Raw genomic sequence first — 22467 nt, 5'->3', positions numbered from 1 at the left:
GTGGAGATGTGCAGTGGTCTTGCTGTGGAGTCTGTCATCGCTTTCTGTGCGGAGTCGGGGACTCTTCGTGGTGCGTGGACCACTCTTGGCGTCAGGCCGCTCTCTGTGGGCTTGTACCGCTCTCTGTCTCTTGGCGTCAGGCCGTAGCAGAATCCTGTACTCCTGGGTCGGGTTGTTGTCTATGCTGGGCTGAGGATCCCCAAATCCGAAGAACTCGTCCATGACTGTGTCGGAAGCTTCAATGTGCAACACATCTCATTGCGGTTCGGATTTGGTACTGAGGTCGCCACGTCCAATGATGAAATCATCGTCGGAGTCGTAGTCTTCAAGGACAAAATCATCTCTTAGGACGGTGCTAACTGCTTGTTGCGGGGTTCTGCGTAGGTTACTTTCAGCTACTGGTCAAAGTTCAGGCATAGTGCTGTTGTTCCAGGTGAAAGAATTGTGTTTTCTGGTTTTAACATTTTATTTCACTATTTTCGGACATTTCCCCTTTAAGTGGGCGTGGTCCGGGTCTCTGACGTCATGACGCTTGTGACGTAGAGCGTAGGAATGGATTGCGCATGCTCAGAACGCTTTTCCTTCACTGTGCGCTCTTTTCGCAACTGCGCATCTTGCGCATGCGCAGAACACTTTCGCCGGTTCACATCTTCTCGGGAACTGCGCATGTGCGGCTCCTTGCGCAAGATGGCTGCCAATCAAAATTGCGTTTGCTTCTGTTGCAAGCCTACCTTTGCCTCGTGGCGAGTATAGGCGCTTACCGATTTCTGTTGTGTTCACCTCGCAGTAGTTTTCAAACTTGTCCAGGACTGTCTGGAAGTCTCTCTTGTCCTGCCCTTTGGAGTACTTGAAGGAGTTGAAGATTTCTGTTGCACTTTCACCCGCAATGGTGAGTAGAAGATCTATCTTCTCAGCATCGGTCACGCCATCTAGGTCGGATGGTACCAAGTGAATCTCAAATCTCTGCTTGAATGCACGCCAGTTGGCACTGAGATTGCCGTGGTACCTGAGCTGCTGAGGAACTGGAATCTTGATCATCTTGCCTGGGTGCTGTTGCTGGTAGTCACGGGTTTTGCGGAGTTGAAACTATATAGATTCAACAGGCACTACTGGTACCATGTTGCGTTATGCACTCTGGGATAACACAGGCTGCAACTGGATGCAGCTTTAACGAAAAGATTCTCCAGACTTTGAAGTAAGTTCAATGTGATTTATTGAACCAGTAGCACAGTTCTCTAGGAGTTCGACACTCCTGCTAATCTTGCTATAGTAACTCAGTCTAACTAACCAGTCTGCTGTAAGCCACGTGGTGGGTGTGATGCTTCTGATCTGCCCCTGTCCTTCTCTCGAAGTGTCGCCTGTGGAAAGAGACAGAGCATGTGTGCCCTGTCCTTATATGTGGGTTGTGTAATGCCCCCTTGTGGTAGTGTCACCTCTGGGTGTCCTGACTGCCCATTGGTCGTGTCCTATTCTATGTGTTCATTAGCTGTATATCTACATGTCATAACGTCTCTGGTGCTCCCTCTAGTGTTTACTTAGATGAAGTGTATTTATATTAACCCCTTGTGTATATACGGTGATGCATATCACCACAATGAAAACTAAGAGAATTTTGCAATAATGAGCAAATCCCAGGCAGCATGTGCACTGACTGCATCACATTCTTCTTGAAATCGTCTGAAGAGGTCCTGTGCTCTGTGGCCTCTAGCAAGCCACTCAGTGCAATGACAATTAGCTTGATGCTTACAAACCTGCAGATATAAAGCAAGGGCATCAGTAGAGCGGAAGCTACACAGAATTTGCAGGCAAAGGATCAGCTCCCTCAACATGTCAAAATAATAGTATCTAGGGAGGCTCAGCGTCATGCGTCAGGTCATGGCAGGTATTTGCAACCTGCTGGAGCAAGACTTGCTGCCAAGTAGATTTGGGGGCTCTGCTATACTCGTGGTTGTCAAAGTCACTTCAACTTCCTGGCCTCTGCAACCTTTCAGGGCTCTGCCAGAGACATTTGCAAGATTTAATAATTTTTTTAATTTTTTTTTTTTTTTTTTTTTAATTGTTTTTATTCTCCTCCTTTTTCACATTTTCTCCCACATTTACATCCATCAACAATAAACAATAATCAGCAAGATATGTCAGTCCCCATAGTAACAACGATCCCATCTACCCACCAACCCCCAAACCTCAACCCGCATGTTTACATAAACAAATGACAAAAAGGAATCAGGGATTACCCGTAGTCACCCTTAATCTTGCACAGCTCCCCCCCCCCCCCCCCCAGGTCTCCAGCTCCTCCCATCCACTGCCTCTTGTAAAACTCCTCCTCCCAACCTCGGTTCCTTCCCCCCAACTTTCCACCCCGGCTAGACCACTCGGACCCTGTTCTGCCAGGCTCCGATGGCCGCAGGCCCTCCTGCCACCTCACTCCCGTTCACTGGCCAGCACACACCGGCCAGCGTGGAGGCCCCCGCCCGGGTCCCTTTCCACCTTGCCCGGCCCTAGGAAAGCCCAAAGATCCCCTTTTAGCACACAAACCCCGTATATCCACCTACACCCCAAAGAACCCTCATTTCGAGTGAAAGCCCCGTCCCTTCCCTTGTCCAAATATATACCACATTGGCTCCTTTAGTCTCTACACCCGCGCGCAGTGATACAATAAAGAAGAAAATACAGTCATGAGGTTACATCGGCACATGGCCATTCCCCAATTTGTCAGTTCTGCCACAGTCCTTCTGCTTTCACAAACTCCTCCGCTGCTTCCGCCGTTCCAAAATAAAAGTCCCTGAGCTTGTAAGTCACCCTCAGCTTCGCTGGATATACAATGCCGCACCGCACCTTGCTAATGTACAGTGCCCTCTTCACCCGGTTGAAGGCAGCCCGCATCCTTGCCAGCTCCACCGTAAAGTCCTGGTATACACTTATACCAGCTCCAGCCCACTGCACCACTCGCTTCTGCTTGGCCCAGCTCAGGACCTTCTCCTTCACACTGTACCTACGGAGGCACAGAGTCACTGCCCTTGGCAGCTCACTCGCCTTTGGTACAGGCCTCCACGACCGATGAGCCCGATCCAGTTCATATCGGGAGGGATCCTCCCCCTCCCCCAATAGTTTTGCCAGCATCGTGGCAAAATACTCAGTCGGCTTCGGTCCTTCAACTCCTTCGGTCAGCCCCACAATCCTCACATTCTGTCGCCTGGATCTGTTTTCCAGGTCTTCCATTTTTCCTCGCAGATCCTTGTTAGTGTCCATCACCTTCCGCATCTCTTTCCCCATCGAGGCAAGTTGATCACCGTGCTGCAATAACGTCTCCTCCACTTCCTTCATTGCCTCCCCTTGCTCTCGCACATCCGCCACTGCGCTCGCCACCTCCGTCCTCACCGGGGACACCGCCTCCTCCACCAGCACACTCAAAACCTCCCTCATCTCCTTCCTCACCGTCTCCATGCATTTCGCAATCTGCGCCAACTGCTTTTCAAATTCCGCAGCCATCACCTTAGTTATTTCTTCAGCCGTAAGCAGTGCGGCCTTCCCTGGTGCTCCAGCCTCCATTTTCCTTGGTGACCCCGCGGTGACCTTTCCATTCCTCGACGGACCTTCAGCTGTTTTTTTGCCGGCCGTTTTTTTGCTCACCCTCTACTTTTTTGGTTTTTTTTTTTCCTCCTGTGTCTTCACTGTGCCTCCTCCCTGCTTCTGCCGCCTCCGTGGACCCTGGGACCGGGCTTAAAGCCCAAAAAATGCCGTTCCCGAACGGGAGCCCTCCATTGTGCGGCCGCCTCCCGCCCGCCTTCACCAGAAGTCTGCAAGATTTAACAATTAGCGGCCCAGAAATGCAAATGACTAATAGCTTGTTTGTTAGGGCAGGTCATTTTGCCATCTTTGCCACTGATAGATGTCAGTTAGTAGTGCAGATCTGGTTAAGCTTCCCACAGGAGCAGGGCATCATCAACTGTGTGTATGTGGCAATAAAGTTACCTGTAAATCATCCACAATTTTTCAACCACAAGGTCTTCCACTCCATCTGTGTGCAGCTGGTGTTAATAATATGTTTATGCAGGTGAATAAGATGGCTATGCAGGTGAGTGCAAGATGAAGCTGTCATGATGCTTTCATCTTGCAACCAGCCAGCCCACCCTTGCTGAAAACTCTTTGCAACTCGAAGCATGTTAGCTGACTGCTCAGAGACCGGAGATACCCATGACTGGAGATACCCACTTAAAATGTGATTGGTTGAGTTCCTCACAGATGTCATCAATGAAAACCATATGACAACTATTATGATTGAACAAGCCATCGGCACATTGAAGATGTCAGGAGCCTGGACACATTTGGTGGCACCTTTCAGTATGCACCAGCTACAGTATCCAGAATGGCTGTGTTGTGCTGCGCTCTACTCAACAGTGCAAAGCAAAAAGGTTTGAACATGTAGGAGAAAGAAGGCATAGAGCACAGGGTCCCTTCAAACGGTTCTGAGGAGGGGAATGTGATGTAGTCCGTGCACATGCTGCTCACGATTTCCTCATTAGTACAATGTTCTCTGAGTTTTCACCAGTCCACCCATCTGACAACCATATGGAAAAGTCCCTACATTTCTCCTGCCCACCATTTCCCCACCACAAAACAATCCTTCAAAAAACCAAGCATCCCTTTGAGAAGCCCCATTGTTTTTTTGAATATCTGATCCTGTTTTGGTTTTAGGAATCTTGTGAAGTTGCACCGAGAGAATGACTTCCTCTGAAGAGTCATCGTCAAGTGGTACACCTGAATGCCCTGTAGAAGATTAAAGACATGAATTAGAACTGTCCAGATAAGAATATCTTAAATAATCATTATACACATGGTGGCACGGTGGTGCAGTGGTTAGCACTGCTGCCTCACAGCGCCAAGGACCAGGGGTCGATCCCGGCCCCAGGTAACTGTCCATGTGGAGTTTGCACATTCTCATAGTGTCTGTGTGGATCTCACCCCCACAACCCAGAGATGTGCCGGGGAGGTGGATTGGCCACACTAAATTGCCCCTTATTTGGAAAAATAGAATTGGCATTCTAAATTTATTCATAAAAAGAAAAAATAATCAGTATACACATGATCATATTTCATTCGCTGCTGGCATCAAGTCAACTTGAGTGAATGTGAATGCAATGTGGTTGTCTTGTATTTAATTCTGGCACTAGCCAGCTGGGATGTCCTCATCTCCCCATTTCCAATGGCCAAGCACACAAATTTCCACTAATGACTAATATCATCCCTTCTTCAGCTGGTGGTTGCGCAATGGCTCAAGGCCACTTTTGGTCCCTTATTTTCTGTCATCTTTTCCTCCAAGGAGGGAAATAAGAGACCTATGAGGAATAGTAATGGTGTTTGTTATATGGATGGATGGAGAGGATTTGCTGAGGGTGACCAGGAAGAAGCATGACATTACATAAAGATAAGGGTGAGTGTCAGTGGTGGATGGACATATGGGGATGTGAGGAAGTGCAGCGATGGAGAAGGATGGGTATACCTGCAAGGTAAGTTGTTGTGAGGAATGTTGTGCTGGAATAGGCAGGATGAGGGGTTTGGAATGATAAACACATCAGAATGTAGGTGAATGCGACATTTTATTCCCCTTTCCTGCCCTGATGAGGTTATTGAACCACTATCAACATTGAATTCATAACCATGGTACTACCTTTATGGGGCTGATTTCATGATAACAACCTCCACCCATGCCAACTTTGTTTCACCATCAAGCTCCTTCCTCCCATCATTTAGGAAGGGTATCTCCCTGCAGGCTTCTAGCAGCGCACGTGCAAGACTACATTTTGTCATTTAAAAAAAATATATTCTTTCATGAGGTGTGGGTTTTGCCAACAAGGCCTACAGTGCTGCCCTCAAGAAGTTGGTGGTTCTGTCGTGCTCCCAACTCCAAATTTATCGAATTGCACAATTTAATTGTCCTTTAATACCGTTAGTTGAAATCAATTCAATGTGGATCGTTATCACACGACTTGCACGAATTGGTCAAAAAAGTCAGAAATTACATGGTAATGTAGTGTCTGGGTTAAAAGGTCAGCATTTACTTCTGACTTTCCACTGCACTACCCAACCTAACCCCCAGCTCCCGACTCCTCAGAAACTTTAAATCCAGCTCTTCTACTTTCAGGAAGGAAGCTCTGAAGGATAATTTGGGAATATGAAGGACAGGACAGAATTCTAACCTAGTGGTGATATAAAAATGTTAGGACAAACTTCAGGAAAATTATGTAGATTTTGTATTTGTTTTGAGGTGGAGAAAGCTGGAAGAGAAAATGTATTTATACCAGTCATGTACTTTTCCCTTTATTGCAGGTTCGTAAGCATCAGAAGAATGGAAATCTTGAATTCCTGGAGAAAGTGGAGGATGACATTAATAAAGATTTGGAGAACTCTGTGAGAGAGCTTCAGGCAACACATGCAGAAACCATTCAAGAACTTGAAAAGACAAGAAATATGTTACTTATGCAGTACAAGATTAATAAAGACTACCAGGTAATTGTCTCTATTTGAAAGATGTAACAGGTACCTCGAATACATTGATGAATTATGTGGAATACTGCTGTAAAGGTATGAACCAGAAGGCTGGAATCTGTTTTAGAAATATCCAAATAGGGAGTTGCTGGTGAGAAGGGCATGGAATTGTGAACAGACAACAAACATGTCCAATTAATTTGGAGAGCAAAAGAAGGATGGAGATGAGGAAGTTGAGAAAGACAGTGATTGAGTATTGTTTTTTTTTTGAGGAAGAGATAATGATATCAGTTATAAAAAGCGCCCAAGGAGAGAAAACTGTTTACAATCTCAGCATAGGAACCAGGAGAGGAAGTTGGGTGATCGGTCGTTTAATGGCAAAGGGACATGGGAGCAGGACATGTTCTCATTGCTAAAGTGAGCTTGGCAAGGTCAGAGGAGATGTTGACTGAGAAATTGGAGAGAGATAGGAATTAAGAACAAAGGAACAGGGATCTACAGGATGTTTGACGTGATGGGCCAAGAAAAAGGAGGGCTAAGTGACTGTTTCTGATTTCATATTTTGATTTTCAGCAGAGATTCACTGGAGGTGCTACAGCATTTCTCCTAAAACAATTAATTTTGTTCACACGTTAATGAAATGTTGGGCTGGATTCTCCAGTTCCCCCAGCCCCGTGTTTCTCGGCAGCATGCCATTCCCTTGCGCAGGATCCACTACTCCCACTGCTTGTCACTGGGATTTCCCATTGAAGCCACCCCACGCTGCCGGAAAACCTCCGGGTGGGGATGCGCTGCCACGGGAATAGTGAATCGCAATGCCTGGAATGGAAAAAGGATCATTTGCTTGTGGTTTGCTTTTCTTAACCTATTGTCTGAATTTGTTGCATACAACCAACTTTGAACTAATAGCAATATTATCACGCAGTTGTGAAAAGATCCGATTTCTGTTGACTCTTGGAAATGTTTCAGCAACGATAATGGTCAAGGGTTACATTCTGAAATAAGATAACTGAGTTTGAATACCATTATTGACTGATATTTCATTCACCTTCCCTTTGACAGTGAGTTTGGTACTCTTTACTATCAACGAGAGCTGTTCAAGCTCCTGATGGATTGATCCTGATGAGGTACTGATATGGTACCTATTGTGATGTCACAGATCAAACCATTCTCATTAAAAGTGGTTAGAATGTTTAAAGACCAAAGTATGAGGTCAGAACAAATTTGTTAATTCCAGTTAAGCCCCCTACACTTTCTTACCTCCAGACATGAATTCTTTAACACATCTCCTTGCCAATCTAACGTTTCCCCTTCACAAATTCCAATTTGGATAAATTCCACTCTAAGTCCGATGCTTGCTAATTAATTTTCATTGGTTTCCTTTCAAAATCAAACAAAAAGAACAAACAACTCTTATTTGTATGGTACCTTTCACATAAAAAATATCAATATACTTCACTGAAGCATTCTAAAACAAAACTTGACACCTAAAGGCAGGTGCGGTAGAAGATAAATTATTGGAGAGAATTCTCAGGGACAGGATTTCTAACCATTTGGAAACAAATGGACTCGTAAGCGATAATCAACATGGTTTTGAGACGGGGAGGTCGTGCTGCACTAACTTGATTGAGTTTTTTGAGGAGGTGACAGAGATGATTTTTTTTTTTTAAACTTAAGAGTACCCAATTATTTTTTTCCCAATTAAGGGGCAATTTAGTGTGGCCAATCCACCTAACCTGCACATCTTTGGGTTGTGGGCGAAACCCACGCAATTACGAGAAGAATGTGCAAAATTCACACTGACAGTGACCCAGAGCCGGGATCTGAACCAAAGATGATTGATGAGGGGAGGGCAGTGGATGGTGTTTACATGGACTTCAATAAAGCCTTTGACAAGGTGCCTCATGGCAGACTGGTACAAAAGGTGAAGTCACACGGGATCAGATGTGAGGTGATAAGATGGATCCAGAACTGGCTCGGCCACAGACGGCAAAGGGTAGCAGAAGAAGGGTGTTTTTCTGAATGGCAGGTTGTGACTAGTGGTGTTCCACAGGGATCAGTGCTTGGGCCTCTGTTTGTGGTGTACATAAACGATTTGGAGGAAAATGTAGTCGGTCTGATTAGTAAGTTTGTGGATGACACCAAGGTTGGCGGAGTGGCAAATAGTGTTGAGGATTGTCAGAAGATACAGCAGGACATAGATAGGTTAGAGACTTGGGCAGAGAAATGGCAAATGGAGTTTAATCCAGACAAATGTGAGGTAATGCATTTTGGTAGGTCTAACATAGAGGTGAAATATACCATAAATGGTAAAACTCTTAGGAATATAGAAAGTCAGAGAGATCTGGGTGTGCAGGTCCACAGAGCTTTGAAGGTGGCAACACAAGTGGACAAGGTAGTCAAGAAAGCATACGGAATGCTTGCCTTCCTTGGACGGGGCATGGAGAATACAAACTGGCAAGTCATGCTACAGTTGTATAGAACCTTGGTAAGGCCGCACTTGGAATATTGTGCACAATTCTGGTTGCCACACTACCAGAAGGATGTGGAGGCTTTGGAGAGGGTGCAGAGGAGGTTTACCAGGATGTTGCTTGGTCTGGAGGGTGTTAGCTCTGTGGAGAGGCTGAATAGACTCGGACTGTTTTCATTAGAGAGAGGGAGGTTGAGGGATGACCTGATAAGAGGTCTACAAGATTATGAGGGTCATGGATAGAGTGGATGGGCAGGCACTCTTTTCCAGGGTGGAGGGGTCAGTCACCAGGGGGCATAGGATTAAGGTCTGTGAGGCAAAGTTTAAATGAGATGTTCGAGGCAGTTTTTTACGCAGAGGGTGGTGAGTGCCTGGAACGCGTTGCCATGGGAAGTTGTGGAAGCAGATACATTAACGGCGTTCAAAAGGCATCTTGACAAACACATGGTTAGCATGGGTATAGAGGGATATGGCACAAGGAAGTGCTGAGGGTTTTGGCAAAGGTTGGTATCATGACCGGTACAGGCTTGGAGGCCGAAGGGCGTGTTCCTGTGCTGTATTGTTCTTTGAGTAACACAAGATGATATTAATGCAGATGACCAAAAACCTTGTTATAAAGATAGTTTTAAAGAGGGTCTGAATGGAAGAAAGGGGGCAAAGCGCATAGGTTTAGGGAGGGAAATCTAGCACTTAAAAACGTTGGCAGCTGAAGGCGTGGCTGCCAGTGGTGGTGTAAATTAAGATCAGATAAACCAGGGGGCAGAATTGGATAAGAGAAGATACCTAAGATACCTTGGAAGGTGGAAGGCTGGAGAAGAGAAATTACCTGGAGATAAAGTGGAAAGGCTGTGGTGGGATTTAAAAACAAGGAACTTGAGGCCTTGCTTAATGGGAACCAATGTAGGTTAGTAAGCACAAAGAATGGTTGAACAGGACTTTGTCCAAGTCAGACTCAGTTCAGCAGAGCTTTATAGGACTTCAAGCATACATGGGGTAGAATGTGGGAGGCCTGCCAGGAGTGCACTGGAATTACCAATCTAGAGGTAATAAAGGCTGAATGTTTCAGCAGGAGATGAGCTGAGGCCAGGGCAAAGTCTGACAATGTGACGGAGGGGGAAATAGCTCATCTTGTGGTCGAATATGATAGCAAAATTGTGAATAATCTGATTCAGCTTCAGATAGTTGCCGGGCAGAGGGATGGGGTCGGTATCTAGAGAACGTGGTTTGTGATGAGTCTGAAGACAATAGCTTTGATTGTTCAATCTTTAGTTGGAGGAAATTTCTGCTTGTCAAACTAGCAGTATAATAATGTAGAGACAGTGTAGGGGCCAAGAGAATTGGTGGTAAGATAGAGCTGGGAACCATCAGCAAAAGAAATATACCACAAAAGATCATCAAAATACAGGGACACCCTATGCTCCACCCCCCAACTCACTATCCCTCTCCACTTATCTGAGCTCCTCAGAGAAATGCCAAGGGCTCTATTGCCAGCGCAAAAAAAAGGGCGGACATGGGACACCCCTGCCTTGTTCCCCTCTGCAGCTGAAAGTTTTCCAACATCACAAACAAATATCTCCACTCTATTCGATCAAATGCCTTCTCCGCATCCACCGCCACCTCCTGCTCCCCTCCATCTGATGGGGAGAGCACCACGTTTAACAAGCGCCGCACATTTGAGGCAACTGCCTACACTTTACAAACCCCGTCTGATCCTCCCCAACCACCTGCGTAAGTCACTTCTCCAACAGAAGCGGCAACACTTTGGCAAGAATCTTGGCACCCACATTCAGTAGATTTTGGGCGAGAGGACCCACACTCCACTGGAACCTTATCTTTTTTTGACAACAGCGGAATAGATGCCTGTGCCATTGTTTCCAGAGGTGCCCCCCTAGCTACCAAGTTCTCAAACATCTCCAACAGCGGCGCCAGCCTGTCTAAAAACATATAAAACTCCACCGGAACCCATCCGGTTCAGGTGCTTTACCCGCTTGCATCTTCCCTACTGCCGTTCGCACCTCCTCGATCCCTGCTGGCTCCACCAACCGTGCACTATCTTCCTCTGCCACTGTGGGAAACTCCAGCCCCTCCAAAAACTCCCTAATATCCGACTCATCCCCCAGGATGTCCGACCTATGCAACCTCTCATAAAACTCCTCAAAAGCCCCATTTACCTGCTCCGGGTCAGCCACCACCATTGTCAATAGGGTTTCCCATTGAATGCACCTCTCACAACCAGGAAACCGGCAGGGGTGCACCGTCGGCCGGACCAGAAGATTCCACCAGCATGAACAACCTGAAAATTCCAACTATTAACTCAGTTTTTCTCCACATATGCGACCCGACCTGCTGATTTTATTTCTTTCATTGGATATCATGCAAAGAATGCTGTGCTGTAATTGGGCTGCTTCTAAGGAGCTTTACAGCATAATAATAATAGCTTATTGTCACGAGTAGGCTTCAATGAAGTTACTGTGAAAAGCCCCTAGTCGCCACATTCCGGCGCCTGTTCGGGGAGGCTGGTACTGGAATTGAACCCACGCTGCTGGCCTTGTTCTGTATTACAAGCCAGCGATGTAGCCCACTGTGCTAAACCAGCCCCTTGGTTTAGCACAGGGCTGAAGAGCTGGCTTTTAAAGCAGACCAAGGCAGGCCAGCAGCACGGTTCAATTCCCGTACCAGCCTCATAAAAATGAGATAGTATTCAGATTTCATTGTTATGCCACTGAGATCTGCGAGCACACTTTTCTTGGAAAAACGATCCTCCATTGATGACAAATGCCAAAATGAACTATGCCTTCGCTGTAGCTGTGGCAATGTAGCTCAAAAAATAGGTGTGCAACACCTCCCTGAAAGCCGAATCAGCCAGGTATCTTTCCTTTAATCCTGGGGCTGGATTTTCCGTCCCGCCACATTTCCGTTTCACCCCGCCAGCAGGATGTTCCATTACACCGGCCAGTCAATTGGGTTTCCCATTGTGAGGCAGCCCCACGCCGTCGGGAAACCCCCGGGCTGCCGGCAAAACAGAGCATCCTGCCGGTGGAGAAGCCAGCCCCCGATCTTCTTCCATACATGTCAACTTAAAACATTTGGGGGCAAAACAAATGGCATGAAGGTAAGTGTTAATTGTGATGTTCTTTGCTTTCTGAATGAGGATGGCTTCAAAGTGTAGTGTCTCACAAAGAACATCAAGCTAAGTTTTGAAAAAAGCTAATTTATTTACACTACAACTAAATAGATTTGACTTGTATGCTAAGATATAAAAGATTACAGATTCACTAAAACTATGATTCTAATTACAGAACTCCTGGTAACACGACTATTCTCTACCTCGCCTAAGATGTGCAGGTTAGGTTGATTGGCCATGATAAATTGTCCTTGGTGTCCAAAAAGGTTAGGTGGGGTTACGGGGATGGGGTGGAGGTGTGGGCTTAAGTAGGGTGCTCTTTCCAAGGGCCGGTGCAGACTCGATGGGCCGAAGGGCCTCCTTCTGCACTGTAAATTCTATAAAAAACAATTTAAATATTCATTGTCACTCATTACGGTGAATGGGATGCCGCGCCTAGCACATATTTCCTTCATAACCTTGATGACTGCCTTCGAACTTGAGTTTGGTAGCTTGATTACCTCAGGATAATTCGAAAAATAGTGAATGACTAACAAGTATTCATTGCCTTGAAAGAAAAACAGATTAATGCCTACTTTCGACCATGAAGTTGTGACGATTTTGTGCTTATCAGTGCTTCTTTCTGTTGATGGGACTGGTTCTTCTGACATGTTTCACATTGTGCAGCCAATACATGGACTCACAAGCTCTTCTTTTACTTTTTTCCATCCCCCATCCCCAAATGTCCTTCATGCACCTTGCTGAGGATCATTTGTCATAAAGACGTCAGTATTATGATACGATTTTGCCTGCGCAGGAACCCATTTACACTACTTAGTTCAGCTCATATGTTTCGGTAGTTGGAAAAAGTTCCTTTGGGCCAACCATCCCACATGTACTTCAACATTCGTTGGATAATTTTATCCTTACTTGTTTCTTCTTTAATCAATTTTGACTTGTTGTCAGACATAGGTAGGTTCTCTCCAATGAGGGTTGCTTGAGCTTCAATGATCTGTACGATGTCTGTCATCCCTGGATCATCGGTTACACATAACCGGTGGATCAGCTACAACTATCTCCTTTCTTGGCATATAAACTTGCTCAAAATCATACATTTGAAGTTATGACCATTCTCTGTAGTGGTGGAGACAAGTCATTCAAATTCTTCTTTATAATTGAGACGAGAGGACGATGATCAGTTTCAACTGTGAATGTGGGTAACCCATACACGTAGTTATGGAATTTGTCCATACCAATGAGTAGACCCAACACTCCTTTTCAATTTGCGCTTAGCACTGCTCGGTTTGGTGTCATCGCTCTCGAGGCATATCCAACTGGTTTCCACTTGCCTGTTGTAACAGCACTGCGCCGATGCCGTCTTTGCTGGCATCTGTCAAAATCTTTGTATTTGCTGTTGAGATTGACGAACAACAGAACAGGTGCTGTTTGAGTGCTCTTTTCAGATCAGACCACTCTCTGTTGTGTTCGTCAGACCAAGTGAACGTGACATTCTTTCTCATAAGCTGTCTTAGTGCCGTGGTATGTGATGCCAAGTTTGTTATGAATTTGCCCAAAAAATTGACAATACCTAGCATTCTTAGGACTATCTTTTTCTCTTTTGGACATGACATTCTGGTAATTGCTGCACTCTTTTCAGAGTCTGGCTGGACTCCTTGAACTGACAGTTGATCACCCAAGAAAATTAGTCTGGAGATGCCAAATTGGCATTTGGCACTGTTCAGTTTTTGAGACCAAACTTTTCAATTCACTTCATGACTTGCAGAAGTCATGCATTATGTTCCTCTTCATTTGATGACCAAATGATGATGTCATCCACATACATGGATGACATCATGTGTCATACCTTCAAGCTGTGATATCTGTTCCATCGGCAATGAAAAATTTCGGAAGCTGAAAAAATCCCTCATGGCATTCTATTGAAACAGTATCTCCCGTAAACGTGTGTTAAACGTGCAGAGTTTCTTACTTGCATCATCTAACTTTAGTTGCCAAAAACCGCTGGATGCGTCTAGCTTGGTAAAGATCTTGGCACCTGACATTTCACTAGTAATTTCCTCCCTTTTAGGAATCGGGTAGTGTTCCCGCTTATTCTGCTTCAGATCTTTGGGATCGATACAGAGTCTCAGGTCACCATTGGCTTTCTTCACACAAACCATAGACCTGACCCAATCAGTTGGTTCTTCCACTTTGGTGATTATCCCCAACTGCTGCATACGCTCAAGTTCCACTTTTAAACCTTCCCTCAAAGGAGCTGGTACCTTCCTAGGTGGATGAATTACTGGTTTGGCATTTGCTTTCAACTTGATTTTGTATTCAAATGATAGTGTTACCATACCATGAAAGACATGAGGAAATATCTGAATAATCGTCTCAATCTGGTCATTGCCAAGGGATGAAATCCTGTCCGAGCTTTAAATGCGGTTCACGAGCTGCAGAATCTCACATGCCTGAACATCAAGTAACGATGATCTATTTGGTTCAACGATCTCAAACTTAATCGGAATCATTTTCTCTTTCTCTTTGACCTCAACAGTTAAATAGCAGGTACCCATTGTGGTTATCAAGTTGCCATTATAATCTCGCAGTTGACAATCATTCTCATCAATCACTGGTTTTATCTTTAATCTGTCTATGTCTTACTGATTAATGAGATTAGCTCTTGCTCTGGTATCCAATTTCATCTTTATGTTGGTTCCATTTATTGTTAAAGGAATGGCCCAATCAGTATTTTGAACAATGGAAATCTGTTTCATAGTTTCCTTGCCACTGTTTCAACAAAGAAAGAATCCTCAAAGTCAAATTCATCTTCCTCTGTGTCAGGTTTGATCGCTGGTTTAACATTTTCTTTAATGTTTACTTCTTGCACAGCTCTTCCTTTGTTCACTGTACTAAGCTTTTTAAATTGCTGCGAATTTGTTCCCAATCTACATTGAGATGCAGAGTGGTTAAGCTTGTGACATTTTTCCATATGCAGGGCATGTTTTGATCTGATGCGCTTTGCCACATCTTTTACACGTCATGAAGCTAGTGATATCATGCTGTAAAATGGCTGCCGCCTGGAGCAGGTTTCTTTTTTAGATGCGCCACTGCATTAACAGCGTTGGTCACATTGTTCGCTGTTGCGCCACTTTCTCCAAACAACATTTCTGAGAATTGATTTCTGGCAAGTTCACTTGCTCTACACATACTGATTGTGCTTTATAGCGTCAGACTGTCACAATAACCTTTCGTCACTTTTTACTCCGTAGACTATCTGATCTCGCAGAAGTGATCCAGGTGAATCGAAAAATTACATGTCTGCACTTTAAGTCTCAGATCAGTTATGAAGCAGTCAAGCATTTCAACTGCTTTTTGCACTCTTTACCTGAATGCATACCGTCCAAACGTTTTGTTTTGTTGCAACTGGCAGCGCTTGTCAAACTTATAAATTAATTTGACGTACTTTTAAAAAAATCTGCCTCATCCTCAAACTGTAAAGAGTTAAAGATTTCAAGAGCTTGCGAACCAGCCACTGTATGTGCTATTTTTCGCTTGTCGCTTCTAGGTCTAGGGCAGAGATATACAATTCAAACTGCTGCTTGAAATTGCACCAATTAATGTCTACTTTACCCGAAGTACGAAATTGCTATGGAGTTTGCAGATCTTCCATCTCGCTTCGACTGAGATTTGCTTCGACTTCATCGTTTAAGTCAGACTGGTTAGAATTTTTTACAAGTTTTGTTTCACGGAAATTTTATGCAAGCTTCCCATCTCTTGGTGAACCTTTCTACTTATCTTTAGCATGCACACCTGGTACCTTACGATTTCTACGCCTAGTATCATGTGATGTTCCTTGGTTTCTGGATGAGGATGGCTTCAAAGTGTTGTGTCTCACAAAGAATATCAAGCTAAGTTTTGAACAAAGCTAATTTATTCACACTACACCTAAATAGATTTAACTTGCTTGCTAATATATAAAAGATTACAGAATCACTAAAACTATGATTCTAATTACAGAGCTTCAGATAACACGACTACTGTCTAACACCTAACAACCTTCTCTCCGAATCAAGAATATCACGTGATCCACATGTGCTTGATTGCCATCTAGTGATTGGATGTAGTTACAGTAAATTGTTAACCCTTCATTATTCTTACAATATACATAATGTCACATTAATGTCAGCAGAAGCAGCACAGAAAGGGGCTTTGAAAGATCAAGTACACTTGCCTTTAAAAACATGTGAACCTTTGAAGAGCACTCCCACAGGCAAGTTTACTCCAAGCCTTCCTCCCAGATTTCATGCACATATTGGAGGTTCAGCATTCAGTACACTCATGGACCAGAAAAGGTCACAGCACCCTTTGCCACCTATATTTGCATATATAAATGAAGCTCCTGTCAAATGGGTCAGCAGTCTCAGATGCCTCTCCTAGGCTTGGCCACAGAGTGTGCTCAAAATCAGCCAGGAATTAAGAATAATCAATTTCTTCCAGGTTAACTCCAATAATTGGGTGTGGTGAAAGAATGATTTCAGAGCTAGTTTTTTACCTCAGACAGAGCAACAGACTGTTCCATTTCCATTCACACTCCACTATTTTAACTGTATCCATTTATACTCTTTTGGGGTGGACCAAGCTGTGTCCGATTATACTGTTTTGTGTTAAACCAATTAAACAAATTGAGGTACAGTAGGTGAGCCAGTGCTTATCACCTGAACTTAACAATGCAATTGGCTTAACTGATATATTAACACTTTGAGTGCTAAATCAGGACCACTATCTGGAACCACATGAGGTGCAACATGTTTTCTGATTTCCGAATTGAGCAATTCATAAATGCTGACTGTCTCCACGTGATTTGCAGAGCTTCAGTTTAGATTCTCGATCCTTGGGTAGAAATAAAATATTTCTCATGAAAGTTAATTCAAACATTATAATGTGTTTGGACATAAAGTAAATAAATATCTGTTTTACACCCTTTCAATTCCAATTTTATAAAATTGTGAAGAAACAGATGCCTGAACTAAACTGCAAAATACATCAATTTTTCATCAAACCAGCCTACATTTTTTCAGTAACTGATATAACAAATTGTGGGTAGGAGAAGACCTTGAGAAGTGTGACTGCCACGTATTGTGGTGAATGTGGAAGCAATTACACTCTAAAAGTGGCAATGTGGACATATTAAAAAGCCTTAAATATGCTGCCGTTTTGATGCACTCACAGATTAAAGGAAAATAGATCTACTACTGCTAATAACTCTAAAATGCACATCGCAAAGTTTTTGTGCGATTTGTAGTATAACTAAATTGTTAAACATCAAGAATTTTGTCTGCTTTAGGTAAACCCAGGCTTACTATTCGGAACCAGAAACATTTTAAAGAAAGCAATTAAGAGAAAGTATGGTAATTTTTCCCAATGAGACAAAAATTGAATGCAACGTTAAATTACAAGTTGCAGCTGTTGCATTAATAATAACATACCTGCTTCTTTGTTATTACACTGGATGCCATATAAAATTCCTATGTAGCAGAAAAATATGATAATTTAATTATATGAAAATAGTTTGTAATAAAAAGAGACTATTTGGATTTCTTTTCCTTCGGAGCTTTTGAAAAGATTATATAGACATAGTTATTAGAAACTAGGCATATTAATAATATCTTTTGACTTCTGCAGTCAAGCTGATCTTTAAGCCCAGTGAAAGGGAATGAAAACCATTTTCAGTTTATGACTATTCTTTTGATAAAATGTAATTTATTTTTGGATTCTATTTTCTCTTTACAAAATCCCATTGGTGATGCACTATATTAAATATCATGTATATAATAGGTACGATAACTGAATTCTAGCATCATAGTGAAAACAGCTAATTATAAATAATTTAAAAGGGCTCTTACGGAATATGAATAATGTTTGTTTATTTGAGTATTGAAATCCAGTACTTTTCGTAACAACGCTAATGAATAGGAAAATGTACATTATGAAGGAATAAGAAACATATTTCAAATTAAATAAGGCAGTCAATTTAACTGGCACCCAGATTGATTGTATATTATAATTTTCAAATCTTTAAGTCTAAGGATTTGTAATTTTATAACTGAAAAAGGAACCCGTACACATAAAACAGAAAGACCTCCACATGTAAACTGGAGGTTAGAGTTCCCTTTTATTTGTTCATGAAATAAGCAAATGGTCCATGAAGTTAGTACAGATATCTTTGCCATTTTAAAAATGTAACCTATGTTTTAAATCAATGTGATTTTTATTTTATACATTCTGTTGAGTAAGATAATTGAGTAAGTTAAAACATCACCTGTGGAAATTCATATATTATGTTTGGCTTCTCACCATTCCTTTAAATTCAGAAAACCATACGAGATACATTGCTACCAGTCAATGTTGAACAAGCTTACATGCTGACATTTATAACTAAAAAAGATAGTCCAATTTATCATATCTCTTCATATTCCAGGGCAGCACGGTGGCGCAGTGGGTTAGCACTGCGGCCTCATGGCGCCGAGGTCCCAGGTTCGATCCCGGTTCTGGGTCACTGTCCGTGTGGAGTTTGCACATTCTCCCCGTGTTTGCATGGATTTCGCCCCCACAACCCACAAGATGTGCAAGCTAGGTGGATTAGCCACGCTAAATTACCCCTTGGAAATAAAATGAATTGGATACTCTAAATTTAAAAACAATATATCTCTTCATATTCCGATGCAATTGCTATATTATTTTCCCCTCCCCACTAAACTTTTTCATTTGATCTAGTTCTGCAACAGTTTGAAAGTCTTCCCATAGGAGTAAAATTGATCAATTAGATTTGTTTATAAACTTATCTCTACACCATGTAGATGCAGCAAACATCCTGGAAATATACGTAGGCATTATCAAAAATTGTAATGTGTCCAGAAGCAGTAAACTGGAGCTGGAGTAGTCTCATTTTTCAATATTGTTGAAAGAGGTGAAAGTTTGGGCAGAAGTTCAAAATGTTGGATATTTGCCTCATTCTATTGATACTTTGGGTTGTGTGACAGGGCTGGGCAGTTATTGCAGCCACCCCATTATTGCCTAATCTAAAAAAATAGAAACTGTACTAGAAGGATGATGTTATTTACATTAGAAAGATTTCTTCTGCATTCCTCAATGGATTTATTAGTCACTGACTTATATTTATGGCTCCTCCTTTTGGATTTTCCCATAGATGGAAATACCTTCTGCACATCAACCTTTCTTAATTTTAAAGATGTCTATTAAGTCACTGCTCAGGTTTCTATTTTCTAAAAAAAAAAGAGCTTCAACTTGTTCAGTTATGCCCGATTGTTGTAACCTCTCAGTTCTGGTATAATATTTGTAATTTTATTGCACCTTTCCAGTGCCTTTATATGCTTTTTGTAATACAAAAACCAGAACTGAACATTGTACCCTAAGAGTGATCTAACCAAGATTCAATATATGTTTAACATTCTTGTTTTTCAATTCTGTTCCTTTCAAAATTATTTTCTAATCTTTTCCAGTACCAGGACAAGTGGTTAGTAACAGTTGGCAGCATCTGCTGATTATACTTGCTACGTAACATCTTTCTATGTCAGAGCACCAATGATAACTCATTGACAGAACTGGCAAAATAAAACAGACTGAACTACTTGACTGTCATTTACTTAATACCACAGTTTATAAATTTCACTGGGGAAACAAATCAAATTCTCTTGCAGTTAACGGTTGAGATTAGTTAAAGATCTATGCCTAGATTTTCTCAGAGCCAGAGAGACTCCGTGGACATTTTGAAAGGCCAGATCAGACTCAAATCCAGAAGTCTTGCCCCCATTTCCAACAGATTCACTTTAAAGGTTGAGTTCCAGCAGACCCCATTTTCACTGTAGCAATGGTCTTAACCCTCAGTGAGCGAGATAGGATTGTTTTAGGAGTAGATGTAAATGCTCGCCAAGAGCAGAAAAAGTCTGTCGAACTGGAAAGCTGTGAAGTTATTCAAATCCCCAGACATTTAAAAGATGTGTGGCGTGTGTCAGTGACAGCTAAATGAAACCTCATGTAGCAGTTGCTATAGCTGTCTTTTGACATTCTAGGAGCTATCATTTTGTCAGTAATAATGCTTGGCTGCTTTCCACAAACTATAATTACCTCTTCATGGAGGTCCTAAGTTCACAGTTTGATTTGACAACTAAAACAGGTAATTCAAGGTCAGCTGGTATGGCTGGTTTAGCACAGGGCTAAATCGCTGGCTTTGAAAGCAGACCAAGGCAGGCCAGCAGCACGGTTCAATTCCCGTACCAGCCTCCCCGAACAGGCGCCGGAATGTGGCGACTAGCGGCTTTTCACAGTAACTTCATTTGAAGCCTACTTGTGACGATAAGCGATTTTCATTTCATTTCATTTTCATTCAGCTGTCTTTGATGTGAGGTTATAAATACAAGTCTGTTTGTTTTGATAAGCCATTAAGTACTTGAGGGGATTTAAACATTTTGAATTTCAGTTAAATATTTCTGACTTGCTTTATTGCATCTCAACTTGGCTCCTACAGTCTGCCCAGGATGAATATTGGATGCATAAGCATAGAAGAAGTGAAGGCAAAGGGTGATGGGATGTTTGGTATTAGTTGTCATGAGTTTGCCTTAAGTTGCATTGAGGATATGAGAGGCTGTGACGTTTGGCGGTGGGCATGGGTTTGTTGGCAGGGAGGGTGGGTGAGTTGCATGAGTAGGTGTGCAGGAAACAAGGAGTCATTGGTGATGGGTGAGGGCATGAGTTTACATGGATGGGGCATTGTGAGTGGGTTGGGAGAGCCAAGGCATATGAACAAATACCTGGGATGAAGTCCCAGATAACCATGCAGACCTTCTAATCAGCCCACCTCAGCAGTTAAACATAAGAACTAGGAGCCATCTGGCTCCTCAAGCCTGCTCCGCCATTGAATAAGATCATGGCTGATCTTTTTGTGGACTCAGTTCCAACTTTCCCACCAGCTCACCATAACCCTTAATTCCTTTACTGTTCAGAAATCTGTCTATCTTTGCCTTAAAAACATTCAACAAGGTAGACTCGACTGCTTCACCGGGCAGGCAATTCCACAGATTCACAACCCTTTGGGCAAATAAGGAACTTATTCTCAACTCAATCCTAAATCTGCTAAAACTTTGAATGTATTCAAGAGGCGGCTGTATATAGTACTTGGGGAGAATGGGATCAAAGGTTATGGGGAGAAAGCAGGATTAGGCTATTGAGTTGGATGATCAACCATGACCGTGATGAATGGCGGAGCAGGCTCGAAGGGCCAAAAGACCTCCTCCTGCTCCTATCTTCTATGTATCTATGCATGTATGCTCCCCCTTATTTTGAGGCTATGTCCCCTAGTTCTAGTTTCACCGCTAGTGGAAACAACCTCCCTGCTTCTATCTTTTCTATTCCCTTCATAATTTTATATGTTTCTATAAGATACCCGCAAATTCTTCTAAATTCCAAGAAGTACAGTCCCAGTCTACTCAGTCTCTCCTCATAAGCCAATCCTCTCGACTCTGGAATCAACCTAGTGAATCTCCTCTGCCTCCTCCAGTGACAGTACATCCTTTCCCAAGTAAGGAGACCAAAACTGTACACAGTTTTATTCCAGGTGTGGCCTCACCAGCACCCGATACAGCTGCAACACAACCTGCCTGTTTTTAAACTCCATCCCTCTAGCAATGAAGGACAAAATTCCATTTCCCTTCTCAATTACTTGCTGCACGTGAAAACCAACTTTTTGCGATTCATGCGCAAGAACACCCAGGTCCCTCTGTACAGTAGCATGCTGCAATTTTTTACCATTTAAATAACAGTCCATTTTGCTGTTTATTTACCAACATTTTACTCCACCTGCCAGACTAGCCCACTCACTTAAACTATATATATCCCTCAATATCCCTCTGCAGACTTTCAGTGTCCTTTGCACACTTTGCTCTAACACTCATCTCGGTGTCATCTGTGACTTTGACACATTACACTTGGTCCCCAACTCCAGATCATCTATGTAAATTGTAAACAATTGCGGTCCCAACACTAATCCCTGAGGCACACCACTAGCCACTAATCGCCAACCAGAACAACACCCATTTATCCCCTTTCTGTTAGTTAACTAATCCTCTATCCATGCTAATATATTACCTGTAACGATGTGCACCTTTATCTTATGCAGTAGCCTTTTGTGTAGTACCTTGTCAAATACCTTCTGGAAATCCAGATACACCACATCCACCAGTTCGCTGTTGTCCATCGTGCTCGTAATGTCCTCAAAGAATTCCAGTAAATTAGTGAGGGGGCATCTTGACAAATACATGAATAGGATCGGAATAGAGGGATACGGACCCCGGAAGTGTAGAAGATTTTAGTTTAGACGGGCAGCATGGTCGGC

At 43.0% G+C, this 22467-nt stretch overlaps 1 protein-coding gene across 6 annotated transcripts in view; it reads left to right on the top strand.

Annotated features, from left to right (window-relative positions):
• Positions 1–22467, top strand: part of rpgrip1l (RPGRIP1 like) — a 385377-nt gene that overhangs the window by 167972 nt on the left and 194938 nt on the right. For all 6 annotated transcript variants that reach the window (XM_072518258.1, XM_072518259.1, XM_072518256.1 and 3 more), the window contains one exon: positions 6328–6507. In XM_072518258.1, the coding sequence (XP_072374359.1) occupies positions 6328–6507 (180 nt within the window). The remainder of the gene's footprint in view (positions 1–6327; positions 6508–22467) is intronic.

The sequence above is a fragment of the Scyliorhinus torazame genome, chromosome 10 (assembly GCF_047496885.1).
Source record: "Scyliorhinus torazame isolate Kashiwa2021f chromosome 10, sScyTor2.1, whole genome shotgun sequence".
In the NCBI taxonomy this organism is placed as follows: Eukaryota; Metazoa; Chordata; class Chondrichthyes; order Carcharhiniformes; family Scyliorhinidae; genus Scyliorhinus; species Scyliorhinus torazame.
The sequence above is the reverse complement of the archived record's forward strand: the minus strand, read 5'-3'. Positions and strand labels throughout refer to the sequence as shown.